Raw genomic sequence first — 23,241 nt, 5'->3', positions numbered from 1 at the left:
TTTACCAGACATGTCGAGAGAGAGAGAGAGGGTGAGTGAGAGAGAGAGAGAGAGAGAGAGAGAGAGAGAGAGAGAGAGAAAACATGAATTATTTTTTTTGTGGACATCATGTACCAGATTAAGAACCTTTGCAAACAGAATGCATGAGCTCTCAGCCTCAGGTTTGTCTTAAAGTAAGTGGTATGTTTTTAGTGATTATTTTCTATAAATAATATGGTAAGGAATTTATAGAAAATATAAAACATATAGCACACATACAAGTTGTTATGTTAGAGATCTGTATCCATCCAGCTAAACAATCAAGCAACAAAGACATTTGCCATACACCACAGTGTAACAAATGCTAGTCATGTAATCTGGCAAAAAATTTGTCTTGTTTCGGATTTTTCATTCTTTTGGGTTTTGGGTCCGAACACCATTTCGTTATTCAGATTCTGATCTTTCCAAATTTTGTTTTTGTTTCAGGCAGGGTTTTCTGATTGGCCAGAAAACAGTCACGTGTCCGATTAAGTTTCATTTTGAACAATGTGGTCTATTCACGAAGATGCCGATAGCTCCGTAGCTTCGGCCTATCCTTCGACTAGCTTCGGCCCCAGGACCTCAAACATTTTTTTATTTTTTTTTCTATTCTGACACGGCTCCAATCACCTCTCTCATTCCGCTTGGGCTGGTGAAAAGTCCCTCAGTGTCCTCATGTCTAATGCGGGCCTATGGAATCTGCATTAGACGTAATGATGTCAGCAGTCCTTAGACCATGGGGATGGCTCTAGCAACCTAGAGGGAGCTGGCAGGAGAGGGGATCAGGTAAGTAAAGTGGCTTTTTCCTTTCCCCTAGGCATATACAAGCACCTAACCCTTGCAGTGTGGGGGTAGGCCCACTACAAGGGTAGATTTTTGGTTTGCTTGAAACAAAGTCAGGCATGTTTACACAGAGTACACTCAGTATTATATTTCAATGCCTATAAAGTAATTTCCTTCATAAAAGGTATAACAATTACTGCAAGAAAATCTTTTTGTGTCAACACTGATTAGAAGAAAAAGAGGTATGTAATAAAAATGGAAAGGTTTTATTCAAAGTGAAAACTTTTTTGCTAAGTGAACAGCCTATTTCCCATTAGTAAATCAACCCCATTGTGACTAGTGTTGCATGGGCTGTGTGGGTCATAATTCCACCACTGATGTCCATCATGTAAAATATATAATAAAAAACTGCAATCCAGCATATACATATTTTTTATTGACAGACTGTCTACAAGTAAAACTAACTCTGTGGATATTGTAGGTCCAATTCAATGTTTTTCAGACTTAAAGTTTAAATATACCCAATCACTAAAATCTCAAAAAAGCTTCAACTTGTTAATATAATTACAAGAGTCAGTTTCAGTAGTATTTGTCCCCCAATTGGGCTCCTGTATTGTTACCCTATTACACAGGTTTCCGATGGCCACTTCAATACACATTATGCGGGCAAGGATTATTGTCGTCACCACTGGAAAACTACAGAAGTGCATGCATATAAACAAGAAGTGACTGCAAATGCAATGAAGACAGCAATGCTCAGATGCAACAGAAGAAAAGTAAAAGCAGGTATTTTATTTAAAAAAACTACTCAGTGTTTTATCACTAAATGGCACTTAGGGTTTACATCTACTTAAAGTGACATTAAACCCTCAGATTTTTTAACATAAAACAATACTGTAATGTATGCCTTACTGTAATCCATGGTTGTTTCCCTTCTCTTTGCTGCTCTTCCTTTTAAATCTGTATCTGTTCTCATGCTCTGCAGAACTTCTGTTTTGCAGCAGACTGCCTTGTCTCTGGAATGGATACATGGGGGTTGATTTACTAACCGTATAAACACGCCACGAACAAGTATACACCTCTGTAGTGTGTTCCCTCCCAGCATGATCTATGGGTGGAATCTAAACACCTTTGTAGTGTGTACACACCCAGCAGGTGTGTTGTGCAAAGCCTTGCATGAATTGCAAGGTGATATTGTGTAAATTAGCTCTATGTTGTGTTGCTTGCGTTGATGAATGCAGGAATGTAAATGCATGAGCTAACCATTTTTGTCTAAACTGTGAAGCAGCATTATATATGCATCATGTGCATGATTTTTCCATATATGGCATTAGTGGAAATATGCTTTTAGAGACTTTTTGGTTGATAAATACGTTTTGCTGTGTGAAAATCACACGCACCTGGTGCGTGCGTGTGTTTAGGTTAGTAAATCACCCCCATGGTGTCTGTGTATAGATTTGTATAGGCTTGAGCCAGCACTACAGTAAGAGGCCCTGAGCTGAAAAGGGAAGTTCTCCACAAGCATGAGAAGACATGAGGATTTAAAAGGAAGAGCAGCAAAGAGAAGGGAAACAAACATGGATTACAGTAAGGCACACATTACAGTATTGGTTTATGTTAAAATATCTGAGGGTTTAATGTCACTTTAAGTTAATGAATAGAGGCACAAAAATAGTACATGCTTCTTTTTATAACTTGGAACAGCCAAGAAATCAAGCCCTTTGCAATGCAGTCTGTTCCATGGCTCCCAAACACTGTTACCCCACCCATACATGGCTCCCTCATCCATTCACTGCTCCCCCATCTCACAAACAGGTGCCATCTTGTTCCTGGAATGAGGCTGGACATGGAAGTCACAGTCTGGTGGCACAAGATAACATGGGTTCTGGGTAGGTCTACAAGTGAATTGACAAATTATGTCAACCAGGCACTAATAATGCATTCTTTAGCATTTGACAGATGTTGGGAATATTAAGGTTGCTCTTGATTCTCACCAGGGTAGTGGCATAGGCAACAAAGAGCGTAAAGCTGGTGTACCATCAGTTTATTTTCCAGAAACAGTATACATTTTCAGAGGTAACATTATCATCCATGCAGATTGTGCAAACATAACTTCTTGACCAAAGTTTCATTATAAGTATTGGAATTGTGTTATTTTATAAATGCCCAATAGTATGATCTATAGGATAAGCCATTCAGGGGTGAATGAGAAAAGTATTTTAATTTTTTTGTAAAGTACTGCATTGGGTATGTATTATTGAGATCTTAATCTGCTGAGCACCACAAAAAAGAAAACCTTCTTCCTACAACCAAAACTGGACCAAGTAGAATGAGCACATATTTGTAAACATTTCTAATGTGGTGGTTACCTGTTAAATGCCATGTCTTTACTGTCTGTATTGGACACTTTGATATCATTATGTAGGCAGATTGTTCCAAAAGCAGCGTCATTACGACCAGTCCGATTACTGTCAGTTTGAATGCCTCCTTCCATCTTCTCTCCACAACCACTATGAAAAAAGGACTGGTGTGTATCCTGGACATAAAATGCTGGTTCTTCTTGAATGCTGCTTTCTTTCCTAAATAAAATGCATTTAAGAATTCTAATCAAAACACAGCATACACAAACAGTTGATGTGTAAATATTAAGTTGTGTTTGCTACTTCCTATGTGCATTTATTTGGCAGAAAATGTATTGTTACATGTCAGTTTTTAGTTCCCATCTCTAATAGTTAGAAATTAATTTAAATCAGCTTAGAACAAATCTTAACAGGTCTAATGTTTATCTATTTTAAACGAAAACATTTTGATAGTATACATAAGTAGAAGCTAGATTTTCTAGCTTTAAAACAACATAATGGTGGCCAACCCAACAGTAGTGCAACAGATATGTTGAACTATAACTATATGTTGAACTATACTGATCTCCTTTGTATGGAGTAGGCACAGATTCACCTTCTTGGATAATTCGGTTATACATTGTTGAGCTGATATACTGATTTTTGGGGCATGTGTTACTTTAACACACCAGAAATGCATTACTGCTTACACTTTCCCCTCTTTTGTTGGTTATAAAACAAACTTCATGCCTTCTATATGCTTCTCTAACTTACTTAGGTTTAATAAGGTAAAGAATTTCATAATTGTATAATGTAACTCAATTGCTTTACATTATAAATGTTTTTCTTTTAAGTGTGCAGGGGGTGATATCCCATTCCTTCTATTATTTATAACATCATGTTTTTAACATAAAACTTAAGTCTATGATAAGCATGATATTGCATTGTGGTTTGTTTTGGTCCAACTCACGTGCAACCAATTTCACACTGCATTTCACTCCTGCTGTCTTTATGAGACATCTCAGACAATAACATAGCGAAGTGAGTCTCAGGTGATAACATTGTTTCCTGGGATGTAGAGGAGGTGGGGGGGGGCTTTAGATATCGAATCATCTACACATATATTATATTTGACAGCTCTGTATTTTAATGTATTCTAGTTGCATGGTCCTTATTACGAAATGATTGTTTATAAGGAGAAAAATTCCAAGTAGATTTCTCAAGAATATGTACTGGATGCAGGGCCAGATTAAGAGCATCATGGGCCTGGTGCTGAGGATTTTGGTGGGCCTTTTTATGGAAATGGCGACGGTCACCGGGGCCCTCTTCCTCCTCTCTGGGCTGTGATTTGTAGTCTCTCTACAGCTGGGAGTCAGTGGTGGAGCACCAGGGCCTGGTTGCAGCTGTGACCCTGATAGATCTGCCACTGACTCCCACCTGTAGAGAAACTAAAAACCTTAGCTATACAGCAATGCAGAATACCGCCAGCTATAGAGGACTACAAATCCCAGTAAAACATTACACAGAAATACAGAATACCACTAACTATAGAGGACTACAAATCCCAGTAATGCATTACACAGAAATGCAGAATACCACCAGCTATAGAGGACTACAAATCCCAGCAATAAATTATACAGCAATGCAGAAGAATACCCCTAACTATAGAGGACTACAAATGCAAGCAATGCATTATAAAGCAGTGCAGAATGGCACCAGCTCCAAAGGACTACAAATCCCTGCAATACATTGTAAAGCACCGCAGAAAAATACCATCAGGTACAGAGGACTACAAATCCCAGCAATACATTGTAAAGCACTTCAGAATAATACCATCAGCTATAGAGAACTACAAATCCCAGCAATACTTTATACAGCAATGCAGAATAATATAAAGCTACATACTCTGTATTGCTCCATGTTCATGGCCCGATGTCTCCAGGGTCTCAGGGGAGCTGTGCGGGATTTAGGGGGGCTGTGCAGGCTCTCAGGAGGCTGTTCAGGCTTTTAGGTGGCTAGTGCCGGTGGGATCTCAGGCAGTCAGCGCGGGCTCTCGGGTGGTCAGAATTGGCTCTCAGGTGGTCAATGCAAAGTCCAGGTGGTCAGTTCTGGCTCTCTGGTGATTAGTGCAAGCTGCAGGTGGTTTTTGCGGGATCCAGGTGGTCAGTAGGGCTCTCAGGTGGTCAGTGCGGGCTCCAGGTGGTCAGGAAGGGGTCCAGGTGGTCAGTGCAGGCTCAAGGTGGTCAGTGTGGGCTCCAGGTGGTTAGTGCCGGCTCTAGGTGGTCAGTACGGGCTCCAGGGGATCAGTGGAGGCTCAAGGGGGTCAGTGTGGGCTTCAGGTGGTCAGTGCGGGCTCCAGGTGGTCAGTAGGGCTCTCAGGTGGTCAGTGCGGGCTTCAGGTGGTCAGTGCGGGCTCCAGGTGGTTAGTGCTGGCTATAGGTGGTCAGTATGGGCCTCAGGTGGTTAGTGTGGGCTTCAGGTGGTCAGTGAGACCGGCAGCTGCAGCCGCAGCAGATGCGGCTGTCTGCTCAGGCATATCAGAGGGCCCTCGGGCCTACCGCGATTCGGGTCGGGCCAGCCACGATTCAGGTCGGGTCGGGCTGGCCACGATTAAAGACGGGTTGGCCGTCCTATTTGCAGGGGCAGACCTGGAGTGGGAGCTCCATCTGCACCTATGTTAATCCAGACCTGACTGGATGGGGTAAACTGTGAATCATGTAAGTCAGTGGACATGCATAACCTGCATCTATGGTCAAAATGTAAAATCATATACTAATTTCCACATTGAGTTTCCATTAGTTTTAGCCTACTCCAATTACTTTTTAAAGAAGCCCACAGGATTTACTTGCCTGAATGCAGTGACTAATATTACCTGTGCCATGTGATGTCAACCATTTCACAGAGCCTATTTTCTGAATTACAGGAATACTAAAGATCAGGGAAAGGCATTTTCCTCTCCTGGTCACATGTCCTAGTTACTTTTCTAGCCAAATGTGAAAGAAATCCAGGAAGTAAAAGGAGAGCTAGTAAACATGGCCACTGCCAGAAGACGGGGAAAGAAAAGTGAAATAAGGTATGCAAAGAATACAAAGCCAGCAATTATCTAGAAGTATGTGTTTGTAAATTGTCATTACTAAACATTTCTAAAGGTGTGTTTGTTGTTATTTTAAAGATATGGGTAAAGGTCCACTTTAAATTGTTACATTGATGTTACTGTCTATTATCTTTACCAGTTGTGGACTTTGGGTATATGTGGTATATATGCCCAAACAATCTCCATCTAAAACACTTTGGGCATGTGTAGTACCTCCCTGCCCACCTTTACTGCCTATATGCTGTCCAGTTCAGTCCCATAGATGGATTGGCTCCCATCCACCTAAAAGCCCAATAGAAGTCTATGGGCCCAAACTGAGGAAGTGCGGACATCGAGTAAAGAACCCAGTGGATGAATGTAAATATTGTCACGAACCTTTGCTGTAAGATCTAGGTAAGTAAATGGAAAATAGCAAGGAATCTCTGTTTATATGTTGCCTTATGCTTTAATGGGTTGGTGAATGCTTCTGTATAAGTCTTAAAGTGTATAAAGAGGCAAAACTCTTTTCTAGTTTCGGATAGAGTGGGGAAGGGTTATACCCTCTGCCAAGTTCTTTTGTGGTGTTTCCCCACTGGGTAGATTCACCCCTCTATTTGCCTTGGTGACTGTGACGGACCGCCTGGTACCCCGACTGAGTACCTCCGTCAGTGTCATCAGCCCAAACCTGCCTAATTATTGGACAGAACCAATATATTAGGACAGAAAGCTAACCTCCTCAATCATCAGACAACACCAATGTTGAAGAGGAAATCAAGAACTGCTTTATTGAAGACCAGCTCAGTATTTATACAGTCAAAAAGTCTAAAAACATAACGCAATCAAACATGAACAGCATGCAAACAGACGTCCCCTCCCCGATGCCTTAATGAATTAATAGGGAGAGAGGAGACACCTGTGATGGCATTATCTGCTGAGTGTCCATCATGGTAATCGACTCCTCTACACCTAGAGTCAGCTATCTTAATCCCATAATTTACACAATACAACAAAGGGACCAATAAACTGTAACAAGTTCAATGTCCAGAATTATCCCCCTTCAGTGCTGCTGGATTCACAGCCTGTACCTATAATAAACACAGGGTCACCTAAATGTAATGCCAGGGAAAATATGCAGTACATCCCTCCACACATAAACCTAGGAGAATGGTTCATTGTAACCCCATGAGGTCCGAGGTGGGTCTCCATAGTCCTAGGTCCATAGTCAGTAGGAAGGAGGCTAGCCCCCAGGCTCCTCCTACAGCCCCAGTGACGGTTCAGTCCGTCACAGTGACCATTTCACTGAGACAGAAAGTAATGGGAAATCGGGAAATCCTGCATTTAATAGTTGTCATGAGGACAATAGATGAGGGGACAATGTGGACAAATGTTATGGTTACGCTTGTGTTAAAAAGGAATTCTGTTCACTTTGAGGAAATTTTTTTACACTTCTTGTTGCATCCCCAAGACAGAAAGCAAAAGGAAAATTCCCTATCAGGACACAGACAACAAATATTAACCTGGTAGGGATTGTAACCCTTCTCAATCTAAAACTAAAACATTTTTTGTAAAAAATCTGGCTATAGGTACACAATAATGAAATAGCAACTATAGGACAGGGCTTCCAAGGTTCCCTGGATAGGGCAAGAGTGAGGTAAATGAATACAAGACTAAACACACTCACTATAAACAGCAGTTTCAGTATCTCCAACAATGTTCCTTTACAAAACAAATGTATAATGAAATATCTTGTTTGGAGACAGACATCTTACTCAATTAAAGATATAAGGAAAATGTATCAGATGATCCCTATGTATGTAAATACTAGTAACCTAAGTAAATAGCAATGTATTATTTTATTTAACAAAAAAAAATCATCGTCATGGGGTCATTTAGGGTTGCCTTCACCGCCTCCATTGTTTAAAAAGGACATTGTTCACCTTCCCTTTTGCAATAGACACTGTTCTTATCATTTTTTTCTTTTAAGAAAACCTCAAATATGCTTACATATCCAATCTCTAACCTCAGTAAGAAAGCTTGATGAGATCCTGGCATGGCTCAGACTTCAGTCACTAATAATCTGTAGAGACTTGGCAGACTTTTCATTTGGCATTTGGCCTTAGAGGAGAACTATTGCAGTTTTATCACATATACCCATCAGCAGATAACGACATGTGTTACTATGCTGTTTTTATCCAGCTTGCAATTTCTTAGGATAGGGATAGATATTAATCTCAAGCCTTTGTCATGATCAATCTGAATTTGCAGCATTTTGTAACTTAACATATGGATTTAATCATTTCCAATGAAGCTTGAACTCTGACAGAGAACTCTGATTTCAAACATAATATGCTAAAATGATCCTGTACAGGATTATTTTGGAATAATTGAACCACAGTACAACCAACCATATATATATATATAAAAAAGGGATTTTAAGAAAGCATTAGTCATTACTGATCCTGGAAATCATGAGAAATCTTGGTCAGCTGGCAAACAGTCATAGAAGATGCTAAAAAATTAGAATTGCAAGGGATTGATGCATAAGTAAATCATGGTTCCAAAGAATGTGGTCTGTGCACCAACATCCCATTACTTAACCAGGGTATTTGTAAAGATTATGTAAAGATTAAACAAATCAATGAGACTTTTCAGGTGCTACAATGATGGGATCTTGTGTATAAAAATACAAACTTTTTTATGTTGCATAGATAACATATAAAAAAAGTGTAAAGTGTTGTCACAGCGCTAAAGGTTTGAGATAAATATAAAAATATTACAGACACACTGCTAAACAGTTCGTGTCAGAAAGATCTGCCCACCTTTAGAAAACGTCAAGTGACGAAACGCGTCTAGGGGCAGATCTTTTATGGACACCTGTTTTTTGGTACTTTATATTCATATTGGTAGGTTTTTTTGAAGACTTATACACAGGGTTGTCACTCATGTTTTGATCCATATATATTCACATATTTTTATATTTATCTCAAACCTTTAGCGCTGTGACAACACTTTACACTTTCACTTTACACCTTTCATAGCAGCTTTAGGATCATTATTTGACTTTTAGTTTACTTTCCAAAAGCGCAGATTTTTTGTTGCAATCAACATATAAAAAAAACCCTTAAAACTATTGCATATTATACAGAGAAAAGAACAACGAAAGAAAGATCTAATGATAGAAACTGCAAACGGCACAATTCCAATATCTCCAAATACATTGAAAAATGTATTCAGTTGTACAGACATCACAATTATGGGAAGGGTTAGGCTGTATGATGATTTTATGCGTTTCAAATTAATTATTAATAATTATTATTAATTTTTATACACTATATTGTCAAAGTATTGGGACACCCCTCCAAATCATTGGATTCTTCCGTGAAATTTCCTTGCTATTAAATATTCCACGGCCACTTGTTAGTGGTATTATAACAAAGTGGAAGCAACTGGGAACAGCAGCAACTCAGCCACAAAGTGGTAGGCCACATAAAATGACAGAGCAGGGTCAGCGCATGCTGAAGCACACAGTGCGCAGAAGTCGAGAACTGTCTGCAGAGTCAATAGCTACAGACCTCCAAAGTTTGTGAGGCCTTCAGATTGGCACAACAGTGCGTAGAGAGCTTCATGGAATGGGTTTCCATGGCCGAGCAGCTGCATCCAAGCCTTACATCACCAAGTGCAATGCAAAGCGCCGGATGCAATGGTGTAAAGCACGCCACCACTGGACTAGAGAAGTGGAGACATGTTCTCTGGAGTGACGAATTACGCTTCTCTGTCTGGCAATCCGATGGACGTGTCTGGGTTTGGCGGTTGCCAGGAGAACGGTACTTGCCTGACTGCATGTGTAAAGTTTGGTGGAGGGGGGATTATGGTGTGGAGTTGTTTTTTCAGGGGTTGGGCTTTTCCCCTTAGTTCCAGTGAAGGAAACTCTTAAGGCATCAGCATACCAAGACGTTTTGGATAATTTCATGCTCCCAACTTTGTGGGAACAGTTTGGGAATGGCTCCTTCCTGTTCCACCATGACTGCGCACCAGTGCACAAATCATGGTCCATAAAGACATGGATGAGCGAGTTTGGGGTGAACTTGACTGGCCTCAACCCGATAGAACACCTTTGGGATGAATTAGAGCGGAGACTGAGAGCCAGGCCTTTTCCTCCTACATAAGTACCGGACCTCACAAATACGCTTCTGGAAGAATGGTCAAACATTCTCATAGATACACTCCTGCATCTTGTGGACAGCCTTCCCAGAAGAGTCGAAGCTGTTATAGCAGCAAAGGGTGGGCCAACTCAATAATGAACCCTACGGACTAAGACTGGGATGCCATTAAAGTTCATGTGCGTGTAAAGGCAGGTGTCCCAATACTTTTGACAATATAGTATATATATACATACACACGGTATATATAAATCTCCCCTTCAATGTACACATTTACACTTACATATGAAATAGGTGAAATGGTTGAGCTCAGTAGCATCCCATCTGCATCCAGATATCATCCCTTCCATCTCTGTAACACCATTGGAGCAATCAGGGAACCATGTCTTGGGGACTGGATTCAAAACATTCATCCCAGGCAGTACATCTGTGCACTTCCTGGTATGTGGGGGGTGTATATTTGCAGTGTGAGATCTAAGGCACTGCTACCTTTCACTGCTAATCCTAGGATTTAGTGATATCACTAATGTGCTGCTCACTGTTCTGATGCAGGCATGTACACAAGGAAACAAAGCCCTCTTCCTCCACTAGGATGACCACCTCCCTCCTTTCCCACAGAGACACAGTGCAGAACAAGGCATGGCAAGTCAGTAATGGGGAAAAAACTGCTGCAGGGAGATCACAGGCAAAACTGGTGACTAGTTCTTTGTCCTCTGCCTGCATTTTTTTGGCTCAATATACAGAGCTCATTTCCTCTTTCAGGTACCAATAGACAAGGAGATATTTACTTTATATAGCTAGTAAAGGTTGGATTGAGCAATGATTATAGAGTATATCTGGATATACCATCGTTCTCCACACATCCTCTAATTATTTGTCTGTATATACTGTCAATCTTCTCCAGGCATCCCCTAATTATTAGTCTGTATATACTGTCAACCATTTCCAAATATTGCCCTGAAAGGACAAGATGATGGTGGCTCTTTAAGGAAACACCATGGCCACCAATAATTGTAGCAGTGAAAAGGAACCATCTCTACCATGAAAGGGCCAGTTGTTTGTGTTAGCCTTCCAGCCCAAAGTGTATGCTCCTAGCCTCCTACCACGCTTTCCTGTGCCCTGTCTACCAATGGAGACAGCAATAACAAAAGACCTGATCTCTTTCTATGGTTTTCTGAAGAATTTCTTTTAAAAAAATCAGTTACTCTTACCTTGCATATGTACAGCTGCAGATAGCAGACATTTGAATTAAGAGTGGACCTGTATATAGGAAAGCAACAGCTGAAGATATGCTTCTGGTGGCACACAGGGGTGGAAAGCTCTTTAAGGTTCTGCACTTTGACATGTCCATTGAAGGCACATATTTTTTAAATGCTTGACTGGAACTTGTAATGTATACCTCATCATCTCGGCTGTAATGTGTGAAAGTTCATGTGTACATTGTTCGAGAAAATAGAAGTGCTCATTGTTCCCTGACCCTTGTTATGAACTATTAAAGCTTATATCATTATCACCAAATGACACAGCAAAATGATCACATTAGAAAAATACACACACAGCTACAACGGATTACAAAGAAGAATTCCCCCTGCTGCACTACGCTCTATGAGTGCAGAGTACAAACAGCATGAAACTCTGCATGGAAGCACATAAGAATGCCTGCAACATTTTTAGATGTATGCAATAAATTAAACATAAGAACTATTTCTTCAAACTCAAAGCCATTTTATATTTTATTTTCTTGAGCAATTCCCTATTGTCTTCCTATGCAAATTCTTAACATAGCTAAACTGCCCATTCCATCATAATAAAAAGACAGACCACTTGCACAGTCAATGAAAAACACATGAGTTGTAACTTATACCATATGTAAAACAACCTCTTGAGTGCAGGAAAAATTAGATAATTTCATTCAGGCGTTAATAAAAATGATCCAAAAACGATACAGTTTGGCATGCATGTTTACACTCTTGTTCCCTTGGATGATTAAAATGATCAGCAGAAACTCCAGCTGGGTCAACTTTTTACTGAATGGGCTATGAGGCAAGCTATCAATTGCTACAAGACTGACCAAAGGAAACCAAGCTGAATTGGTGATCTTTTTGCTTTACACAATGGTGCTTCCTATGGGATTTCAGCTACTGAATAGCAGTTTGTCATTTAAAGCTCCCCAAAATTAAAAAGTGTCTAAATCTTAATGATTTAAAGCTCATGATATACAGTGAAATTACTTATACACACCAAAAAAATATATACTTTTTTATGACCTGTGCAATTCAAAGCCTTTCTGTTGCTAATACCTTATAGGCTAAAGTGTATTAGAGGGAAAAAAAATGGTTACCCACATTTTGTTTTTTAACAAATACTCATTTATAGGTGAAGTTTAATCTGCACATATTTTGCCTTACATATTTCTGTTTTTCTCCCAACCTCCAATACCATTCTATTGAACTCTTTCCCCACATACCGAATTTAGGATCCAATTACACCATCACTGGGCCTCTGTGCTTCTATATGCAATGGAGGAGGCAAATTATGGCTAAGTGGGAAGGGCTGGCAGGGTGCTGTACATAGTTTCCTATAACATGACAAAACCCTGCATCAGTACATCTCTCAAGAGCCCTCAGTGCTGATGCAAGCAGTGGGCTGGCTCTTGGGAGGGGTTATGTGAATATCAAAATGCCTTCATTGGTGGATATCTTGGGGTGTGGATGTTCCTAGGCAGAAGGCCCCAGATCATTCTGAGCCTCCAAGTTTGAAACAATTAAAATCGAATGAATGAAAGTGGAGCATCAGGGACATTAAGGCTGGGAAGGAATACGCTAGATTGGGGATTTCTCCTTGGCTTAAATGTGTCATATGGCACAGCTGAGGAGAGACTTAGGTGTTCCCTTACTCTGCTGGGTGGCACTGCATCTGAGGTTTGGTGAGGGAATTTTACAGAAAGGAGGAATTTTTTGTTGGCAATTTTAGCTTTGGGGAGTAGCTGTTTGCACTGGAAGGGAGGTATTGTTGCTAGTGGGGTGGAGATGTGTGTAAGTTACTCCTAACCTCTGCACTGTGTGTTATGTACTACTGACCTCCGTACTGTAAGCCACACACAAGGGACCCCTGTACTCTGCATCACTTACTACTAACCAATGAACTGTGTCTTACATACTCCTGATACCTGCACTCTGCATTACCTACTCCTAACCCCTGCACTGTGTGTTACATACTAATGACCTCTGCACTCGGCATTGTTTATTCCTTACCATGGCACTCTGTGTTATATACCTACTCCTGAACTCTGTAGTCTGTGTTATCTACTATTACCCTCTATAATCTGTTAATCTGCGTTACTTACAGTTCTATTATACTTCCTTAGAACCAGTCTGTAGACAGGGTGACCACTTACTGACTTGACAGAATCCACAGGCAGCTTAGCTCTTCCAAAAGACTGGAAGGTTGAATCCAACACAATTTTACATCTGATAATTGCAGTACAGAGGATATTTTTTCAATATTTTGAAGTGTAAGAAGACAATAATTTTCCTAAATCCTGTGTCTGCTTGGAAAGTGATATTAACTGAGCAGTAGAGTGAGAGGTAGGAAGTGTCTAGCATCTCTAGTATCTAGGAACTGTAATAACTAGCACCAAAACAGGAGGAAGGAGATGAGGAACAGATCAAATCTAATAACAACAGTAATAGGCAGGCTGCTGTGGCAGCACATTTACCACTGATGCACACTGTGCCGTGAAATCAGAGTAAGCAATGTCATTACAGAAGAGCAGCCTGTAGAACAGGACAAGACTAAAGGTAAGGCTTGAGTTCAGGATGACATGCATTTAAGTTTGTTTTGTATAGTGTGGAAGAGTAAGAACCTCAATCAGGTTTCAATTACTGTATCTCTGTTGGAGGAATATGCTCTTGTTTCCTGTTCTGGACTAAACCTGTCATTAATCCAGAAAGTAAGGGTAAATCTCCTCAGTGTGGAAACTGACACAAACAGCATATAACAAAACCTGACAGAGGTTCTAGTATTTCTACACAACATATGTTGTTGCTCCTGTTTGCGTCTCTGAAACTTCTCATAACAGGAAGTGAGGAGAAATCTCCCTAGTGGGAGCATAGACAACAATAAACTCAGAAGCGGCTTCAACTTATAATCCATTCTTAAAAAAGATTTTGGGCAGAGTTGATCTTCTCTCTTACTATTCTCAGTGACAATCACTACAATATCAGGGCAGAGGGCATGATTGGATTTTTTATCCTGCCAGTTTGAAAACTACATAGGTACTATTTATCCACAGGTGATAGTTTTCACACATGTCCATCACCACCAGATAAGTCAGACTTTGAGCAGGGACGTGCGGTCAGGGGAGGCAGGTGAGGCAGAGCCTCACCTAGTATTTTGGAGGAAAAAGCTGTCAGCTTCAAGTCTGACGCTGACAGCTTTTTCTCCATTCAGATTGTTTTTTATCAGGTTACACAGCAGGGAAATTCTCCCCGCTGTGTAACCTGTCATGGTCGGAGTGCTGCCGGTTAATTACAGGCAGTGCTGCGTCCGGCTTTTGACAGGTAGTTAGGTTACACAGCAGTGGGCTTCCCCACTGCTTGTTTAACCTAACTATTAAAGCAAGAGCTGTCACAGCCTCTACTCTGTGTTAGAGGTGTGAGCTCTGTGGATGGCTTGGACCAATGGCAAAGCGCCATTGGTCCAAGCTGTCCAATCAAAAAAGAAAAAAAAAACCCACTGAGGCCATCAATCTCCATGCCTCAGCAGTGACGAGCAAGTGATTTTCACTGACTTTGACCCACTAGTGCCAGTAATGGGCACACATATATGGACACCTTTATAGAGCACAGATAACAAAGGATTTTAAAGTGCTTTTCTCTTACTGTACCATAGGAAAAAGAAAAGAATGGAAAAGAACAGAAAGATAAAATTATTGTTAGCATAATAAAAAAAAGAGAGTGGAAAGAACTACAACAAAACAAGATGTTAAAGACAGGAAAATAGAAAGAGAAGAAAGACGGCATGAAAAGGGAATGAATGAAGAAGAGAAAGTAAGAAGAAGATGAAGAAGATGATGATTGGGGCTAGAGAAAAGAAAGATTAAAAAAAACGGAAGAACTGAGACGATAAACAAGAGATGCTCCCGTGACTAAATACCTGTCCAACCTTGTGAAGATGTACAGAAGGGAAAGGCATAAGGTAGAAGTACAGTATATTCAGCAGCAAGCTGACTTTTGTACTAAAGTGTATTTTCCATAGCTACTGCTGTGCACTATCTTGCTCGAAGCTCCTCAGGGTGGTCTGCTGGCAATAGAATCCAGCCATGTTTGTAATGCAGTCTGCACCATATTGTTTAGTGCCTGTTAGTTTACTTTCCGTTTCACTTGGGGCATCCTGAGATCCTATGCATGTGCAGATGTCTAATGGCATGAACTGAGCACATAAAATATTATATTAGCATGTATGGGTACCGCCATCTTTCACGCAGCAAGATGGAGGTGCCCATACGAAGCAAATTACTATATGCCTGAATATATTTTTCGTATATTCAGGCACATAATAATTCGTTATTTTGGATTCGAATGATTCACAGAATCAACGGAATTTTGTGATTCAGCAAGTACATCCGAATGCACATCTCTAATGTATGCTATAAAAATAAAGTGAAACATCTACTCAGTAGCTAAATGCAACACTATCACTTTTCCCATCCACCAATCAAGATGATGTCTGAGTATGGTAGCTACAGGAATTTAATTTACCATTTTACCCTATAAACGAATCTGCGGTATAAGGGGCACATCTGGCGTTTGTCTAGATGACTTTTTCTTTCCTCAGTTTAGGGACAAGTTGTTGGGGAAATGGATTCTCTAACAGTGATTTCAACGAGTAACTGTGCCTTTAATTAGAAGACTGCAAGAATTAACTACTTAAACATTGGATTAGTAGATTGCATTTAAATAATTTCCTCTAGAATTCCTGTTAGAATTGAAATACTGTTGTAAGGGATGAAGCTTAATTGTACCTAATGAATAGAAACAAGGGCATTTCTAAAATAAACATATAGAGCTATAAATCTCAGTTTTAAGAACAAGTCCGAAGAAAATCAACATCTGTTTCAGCTTTAGTTTATTTTCCACTGAGAAATAAGATGGAGAAAGAATGAAGTGCTTACTAGAAATGGGTGAAAATAATATACCTAAAGTAGAATAATGCACCGCCCATGAGCGATCTCATAAAATAACCAAAGTTGCAATAAACCAGGCAAACCAAAAAAATAATCTTACATAGTAAAAATAGATATAAAGAAATAAATGACTTTCTTTCCAGGATTTATCGAAGACTTCCAAATGCATCTCCCCTCCCAAATGTGACCAAATTATTGGGGGTGGTCGGATTAGGGAGAGGAGGCTTAATCAAAATCAATTTGCCTAGATGGATCAGAAAGTTTGAGGCAACTTTTGGCTAGAAAGTCTTGGGGAAACAGTTTTTAGATCTGCACAATGTAAGTTTTCGGATCACACTTTTTCATTGGTCCAGCAGGAGCAAGGGGGTGCTGTTGAGAGAACAGCACCAGTGAAGGAACAGATCAGATGGCAGGTCTGGGGCTAAATATGAGGAGTAAGCAATCATACCCAGACTGTGGCTCAGTTTATTGACCTAAACTGAAACAAGCTGATCATTTTAGCTGCAGCCATGATCTCATTTTGACCCTTTGACTGCCATTATGTATTCAGGAAACTATTAGATCATTTGGTGGTGGAAATCCCTGACATTCAGAGCAGTTGGATTGTTAAAATGTTACTCCATGAAACCAGCTCAAGCACTGTTGGAATACATATATGTTATCTGCTTTGCCAGTCAAAAATGTGTAAATGTGTATTTACATGGCTCTGACACATTGTATAGCCAGGAATTTCACTTGTTACTGTCTCAGCATTATAGCTTCTTGTGTCCTCTGTCTGCTGGCTAGACAGTGAATTAGCAATGGTATGATCCCCATTCATTGTTTAGTTGGTGGGCTGGAGGAAAAGAGGTGAAAACAAAGCTGTGAAGTATAACTAGGAAATATGAGTATCACCCGTTTGGCTGTACAAATTTACAAATACTTTGAATGGTAAACCAGTTTGCATGTTTGAATTTCAACAATATATTAGATGCTTTCCTGAAGTAAAATGTAAACTCTTGTATAAATACATGCATGCATGTTGTAGATGCCCATCACTAAAATATCCAATAGCATGTTTGTAACATCTATGGCATTTACATAATGCAAGTAATGAAACACAGTTAATAAAAAGCATGGGGTTATAGCACATTATTAACCTAAAAGTGAACCTAAGGAGGGGAAATTTATTAAAGTAACAGTGAGACTAAACAGTTGACAAGATAAGCTGAAGATAACTCTTACCTTCATATTTGCCATTCCAAAGTTGCATAGAGCCATCCCTAAATGAATACACAAATAGTGACTTTTTGGTGGTCACTATAAGCATATGCATGCCCTGTGCTTCCTGGGTGCCCATGTCTCTGCCTGCTGATAGGTCACTCAGGTTCTGGGTATTGCATTGTGGGATTAGGATTATTAGGAGGTAGCAAGGGTGCTCTAGGAGGAAGTGGAGATATTATGTTATGTTAAGAGATATGTGCTGGGGTGTGGGGCTTAACTATGGCAGGGTTAAGTTGCATTAGTTTGGAGCTCTGCATGGCCCAGATACCTCTGCTATTTCAGTGGACTTTTCAGCCTCCTACCTTTGTATGCTGAGGTCAAAGGGATCCCACAATCTCTCAACGGACCCCCGGCATCAGACACCCAGTGCTTTTTTCATAAACTACCTTCTTCCAAGTGGGCCTGCAAGGAATCCAATATGGTGCCTACTCAGAGCGGCACCTCTAGCTCCATGCCATGCAAGCGACAAGGCAAGTCTGCTGTCTCCACCTCTGTACAGTCGGAAAGCTGGCCTGATCTACCCCCGATCATACCGGATCCCGACTCCCTTCCGGGCTCCATGGTCTGGGTGTCTTCTCATAGGTCAGGGAGCTGTGACAACTAAGACTGGAGGGAAATTCTGCCTAATCTTCCCACAAAAACAAGACTTGGATGATACGGCCAAAATAGTGCATGCTCTTTGGCAGGAGGTGCAGGAAATTAGGCAGCAGGTGGTCTCCCTTGAGCATAAAGTTTATTTGGTCAATATAGTCTCTTCGGAACTTGCTTTGAGAGTTGCAGCCCTGGAATCCTCACACTCCGAGATCCTTCAGCACCTGACTACGCTTTTTCTCCATCAGGACAATGTGGAAAACAGGAGCTGCTGTAACAACCTGTGGCTGAAAGGAATACCCAAGGCTGGTGGGTGAACTGCGATCCACAGTGACAGCTATACGTAATCTTCTGTTGGATAAGAGTCCCACTGACCCACTTGAGCTGGACCACGTGCACCGAGTCCACCCTTTCTGCGTTAACCCTTCTGGAGCTCTTAGGGACGCCCTGTGCCGGGTCCACTTTTCCTCCATTAAAGAAGCTATTATGCGTAAGGCCTGAACAGGGGGTCCTATTGAATTTGATGGAGCTATGATTCAGGTGATACGCTATGAATGAGGAGAGTTCTGAAACCCTTATTAGATGCTAACCGGTCAGTCGATGCATCTTATCGTTGGGGTCACCCATTCCATTTGGCGGTTCAATGCCATGATAGATCCTTCTCTCTGCACACTGAACCAATTGCCGGATCTCATTTGCTTCTTGGAAATGGACAAAATTGACCTGCCGAACTATCTGGACTTTCCAATGGGGCCTCTGGAAACCACTACACTACCACTGCGACCGGTCTAGTCTTTCTGTGAAAGATGTTGCCCCACGCAGCAGCTTGCTCCTTCTCATCTGGGCCCATCTTGGCATGAATCATGATATCCCCTTGAATTAATAATGCCATAGGTTCGTTGCTCTATGCCTTACTGTTTTGACTGTTTCAACTTTTTTCAGTGGTACCCATTTGGTTTCACAATAGTCTCAACAGGTCACCGACACACACACAGATGAATTCAATATCTCTTTGATATGTTTATTGAAGAATGTCACAGCATGCCATTAGAAGCTGAAGCTAGCGTTTTGGGACCTCACAGGGACCCTTCATCAGAGCGACATAGTGACATCATAGTGAATGTCCGGGGTCTCAACACTCCTGAAAAACATTCCAGAATACTGGTTGACCTGAAGAAGTCCAGGTCACAAATAGTATGTTTCCATTGAACACATTTTAAAGTCATGTACCGAAACGAATGAACAGGAATTTTCCATTGGTCGCTCTCCCTTTCTAAATCTAAAGGAGTCAGTATCCTCATTGCTAGATCAGTTCCCTGGACCTTTTTAGATAAATTGATTGACAGCAATGGCAGATTCTTATTTTTGAAGGGAGAGGGGGGGGGCCCCAGTGACCTCTGCCAACGTATACTTTCCTAACACTGACCAGTTGGGATTTCTGCGCACTGTAGACCAACTCCTTTCGGAGTTCTCAGAATGCTCCCTGATAGTGGGAGGTGATTTCAATGTTGCGTTGGATCCTCTGATGGACGTTACCCGGGAAACCTAAAATGAATCCCTGAAGTCTGGGCTTCATTTACTCCACTTTCTCAGGGAAGTCATTACACATGTTATTCTTCTAAACGCCGAACATACTCCTGTTTGGATTACTTTTTCGTGCAGCATAAAGCCCTACCGATTGTCCGTAAGGTACATATTGATGATATCCTCGTCAGATCATGCCCTTTTCCCTCTAGAACTGTACCTCCTGGCTCAGTGTTCTCCCTGTTTTTCCTGGAGGCTTAACAAATCACTTTTGCAGGATCCTATAATTAAGGCCAACATTGAAATTGAGCTCTCCTTTTTGGCCATTGATGCTTCCTCCCCACTTTCCATCTGGGAAACACACAAATGTGTTATTAGAGGAGTGCTGGCAACAAGCAAGGACTGCCTTTAAAACTGAACAAAGCTCTTAAGGTTGGAGTGCTGAGACATCTTCCGACATTGAAAAAGAATTTCGGGACTATTATCGACACTTGTACAATCTGGTTTGCGAATGTCCTTTTGGGATGAGATCCCCTTTCGTAGACATTTTATCTGACTATATCTAGAACTCTGGTATGGCCTCTGAACTGAAGAAAGGGATCAATTAGAATCCTCACTGTTGGCTGAGGAATTAGAATTGGTCTTTAAATCTGCATGACCCGGTAAAGCCCCAGGTCCTGACGGCTTCTAGGTACCCTATTACAAAACCTTCTTCACTATCTTATCTTGCCATTTTCTGACCACGTATAATTCCATTTTGCAAGATGTTTCGATCCCTGATGACATGCTGCAAGTGTAGATTATAGTTATTCTGAAACCTGACAGGAATCCCACTCAGTGCAGTAACTATAGACCTATTGCATTATTGACCGTTAATATTTGCGAATAGTTTCAGGTTATAGCCAAAAGATTGCTTCCTTTTTTTCCTAAGCTCATTCATTATGACTAAGTGGGCTTCATCCTGCTTAGGGAGGTGAGGGATAACACCTCTAGAGTCATTAATGTTGTTCATCAGGCCAAGTTACGGAATGCTCCATTGATGTTGCTATTCAGTGATGCCGAAAAGGCATTCGACAGAGTGAATTGGAGGTTTATGACAGCAGTTCTTCATCATATTGGCCTGGGGGACAATATGCTTAAATGGATCATGACTTTTTACTCGTCTCCCTCAGCTGCAATCCAGATTAATGAGACCAGATCTCAATACTTTTCCCTCACTAACGGTACGCGTCAGGGTTGTCCTCTCTCCCCCTTATTTTTGCATTAACACTAGAACCTTTTCTCAACACCATAAGAGGTTCACAGGACATACAGGGAATGCCACTTTTCTCAGATGAGCACAAGGTCACAGCCTATGCTGACGACTCGATTTTCTTTCTCACAAACCCGACTGTATCTCTTCCGGACTTGCTCTCAGCTCTTTCCTAATATGGCCATTTATCCAACATCAAAATAAACTTCCACAAATCTGCTGCCTTGAACATTTCACTGCCACCATCTACTCTTTCATGTCTGCAAACTGATTTCCCCTTCAAATGGACAGACAATCAGATTAAATACTTGGGGATTTACATAGCATCAGATGGTAAAGACATTACCGCTGCTAACTTCTTGCCCTTATTGTCCAAGATTTCAACAGACCTGAAAATCTGGGGCTCTTTGACCCTCACATGGTTCGGCAGATGTGCCTCAATAAAAATTACTGTTTTACCTCGAGTTCTTTACCTTCTTCAGGCCCTGCTGATCAGTCTTCCCTCATATTGTTTCGATCACCTTCATAGGGTGTTTGTCTCTCACATCTGGGCCCAAAAACGTCCAAGACTCAGTAGGAGAATTCTTACCCTCCTGGGGGATCGAGGTGGAGTAGTTCTACCAGATGTTTCAGAATATTATAAGGTGGTCCATTTGAACAGACTGTTGGACTGGTGTCTTCTATACTATGATAGTAACTTATGGGTTAACCTTAAATTAGATGGGTTTCCCTGGCAGCATGCTTATTACATATGATGGAAAGCCTAGTTCACAGATACAAACAATCACTCACCCATCACCTTCTGAATGCTGCCAGGGTGTATGTTATATATAATTAAATATGACTCAGTCAACATAAGCTGCCTTAAGTCATATTTGAACATGACATTGAGAAAGATCAATGTATACTTTTTACAGTGACGACAAGTAAATGTACTTAGGGACAATCTTAAAGAATAGTTATGATGGATTGGAAAACATGAGAATCAACACTCTTCACATAAACCATAAGTACTTTAAAGGAGGATGACATATATACTGAACAGAAGATTGTAGCATTATTACATATGTACAAAGAACAATCATCAATGAGTAACAATAAATTCAGACAGCACAACAATGATGATGATGATGATGATGATGATGATGATGAACAGAATGTTTAGCTTAGCACGACAAAGCATCATTATCCAAATACAGAAAAATGGCTATGTAGACAGTTACTGGTGGTTTAGGATAATATATCTTCCTCATTTCCCTTTGTAGCAAACATTGCTACATTTGGCAACTAACTGCAATCATAAACTAATACATTGAGAAGGGTGGAGTTTAGGGGTATATGCAGGCAATAAGACAAGAGAAAATATATAATATTTAAATAATAAAGGGAACCTGTCATGCTGAAATTGTGGCTTTAATACAAATCTAAATATACAGTAACTAAAATGTGCCGAGTTAAAACATAAATGAAAAATGTACCATAAATAACCAATGTATCAAGAACATACAATAGATGATATAAATAATCGTAGTGATGAAAGCTTCGTATTCCTTCACCAGAATTCACCACGTGCACCACACCACATATAGGGGTGCTCACCTTCTTAACAGATTGTTCATATATGGACATTTTATAGATTTATGAACGTTTATAGATTTCACATTTGATTTTTTCTTAGTGTTATTCACTGTTATTCAGATATCAGTCACAGTTTTATCTATTGTATGCTCTTGATACATTGTTTATTTATAGCACATTTTTCATTTATGTTTTAGCTCGGCACATTTTAGTGATATTTATATTTTCACGTACACACACTCGTAGTGCCTAGCAGCTGTAGCTTGCATATTGGTGCAGTACATTTATATATTTATACTTTAATACAAATCTGAAACAAGTATGCAAGTTCTGACTTTTGATTTATTTATGCTTATTCTAGATCTACGATTACAAAAAAGATGGCCAGGCAAGGCAAATAGCACTTTAGGAAAGGCAAGAGGGCATAGAATATCATCCTCTATATTTCTCTCATGGCAGGTGTATTTTAACCC

General features: G+C 40.5%; 1 protein-coding gene across 1 annotated transcript in view; it reads right to left on the bottom strand.

Moving 5' to 3' along the window:
• The window catches only part of LOC108799478 (ventricular zone-expressed PH domain-containing protein homolog 1-like), a 116,481-nt gene that overhangs the window by 7,599 nt on the left and 85,641 nt on the right, over positions 1–23,241 (bottom strand). The window contains exon 7 of the mRNA XM_018571341.1: positions 3,171–3,380. Coding sequence (XP_018426843.1) covers positions 3,171–3,380 — 210 coding nt within the window. The remainder of the gene's footprint in view (positions 1–3,170; positions 3,381–23,241) is intronic.

The sequence above is a fragment of the Nanorana parkeri genome, unplaced genomic scaffold (genome assembly GCF_000935625.1).
Source record: "Nanorana parkeri isolate BGI_ZX_2015 unplaced genomic scaffold, ASM93562v1 scaffold1736, whole genome shotgun sequence".
Classification (NCBI taxonomy): Eukaryota; Metazoa; Chordata; class Amphibia; order Anura; family Dicroglossidae; genus Nanorana; species Nanorana parkeri.
The sequence above is the reverse complement of the archived record's forward strand: the minus strand, read 5'-3'. Positions and strand labels throughout refer to the sequence as shown.